Raw genomic sequence first — 610 nt, forward strand, 5'->3', positions numbered from 1 at the left:
CAAAATCCAACATGTGTGGCCGGACTTTCCATATTGAATCAAAACAGCAAATAAATCACACCCACACCAAAACAAAAACAACCGACGTCTATAATAAAGAACAATTCAATTATTTACAGAACGATGCCGAAAATCATCAACACATAAGGAAATATTGTAGAAAAACTATCCTGGAAATTACAGAGAAGAACCATCGGCACAGTTCTCTCTCGCCGCCGAGGTAAACATTGGCACACATTGACAGGCGGTCAACTGGATTGTTTTAATAACAATGCCGGCTGCAGAGGAGTAAGTTGTGTCTTATGTTATTAAGGTTTGAATGGTGATTGTTATCTAGACATTCGGTTGGTGCCGTGTGATGAGATTTGCTCTGGAGGAAGGATAAAGTAGGAACGGGTCTGGGGAGTTAATGTGTACAAGCTGGTCCGAGGCACTTCTCTTTCACCATATTTTAACAGTTGTAATTCTCCCATGAACTGTTTTGTGTGGTTTTGTTCGCAGGAATGTATACTAAAGGCGACTGTATTCATGATAAAACGGGTTTTTGTTAACAGGTTTGATAGCTAATATGTTATATGATTGTGTAATGGGTATAGTACTTTTTTTTTCT

General features: G+C 38.7%; 1 protein-coding gene across 1 annotated transcript in view; it reads left to right on the forward strand.

Annotated features, from left to right (window-relative positions):
- The first annotated feature begins 146 nt into the window (after window positions 1–146).
- Window positions 147–610, forward strand: part of LOC119591313 (eukaryotic translation initiation factor 3 subunit G-like) — a 5,353-nt gene continuing 4,889 nt past the window's right edge. Inside the window, exon 1 of the mRNA XM_037940044.1 lies at window positions 147–288. Coding sequence (XP_037795972.1) covers window positions 272–288 — 17 coding nt within the window. The 5' untranslated portion in view covers window positions 147–271. The remainder of the gene's footprint in view (window positions 289–610) is intronic.

Source organism: Penaeus monodon, chromosome 28 (assembly GCF_015228065.2).
Source record: "Penaeus monodon isolate SGIC_2016 chromosome 28, NSTDA_Pmon_1, whole genome shotgun sequence".
Taxonomy (NCBI): domain Eukaryota; kingdom Metazoa; phylum Arthropoda; class Malacostraca; order Decapoda; family Penaeidae; genus Penaeus; species Penaeus monodon.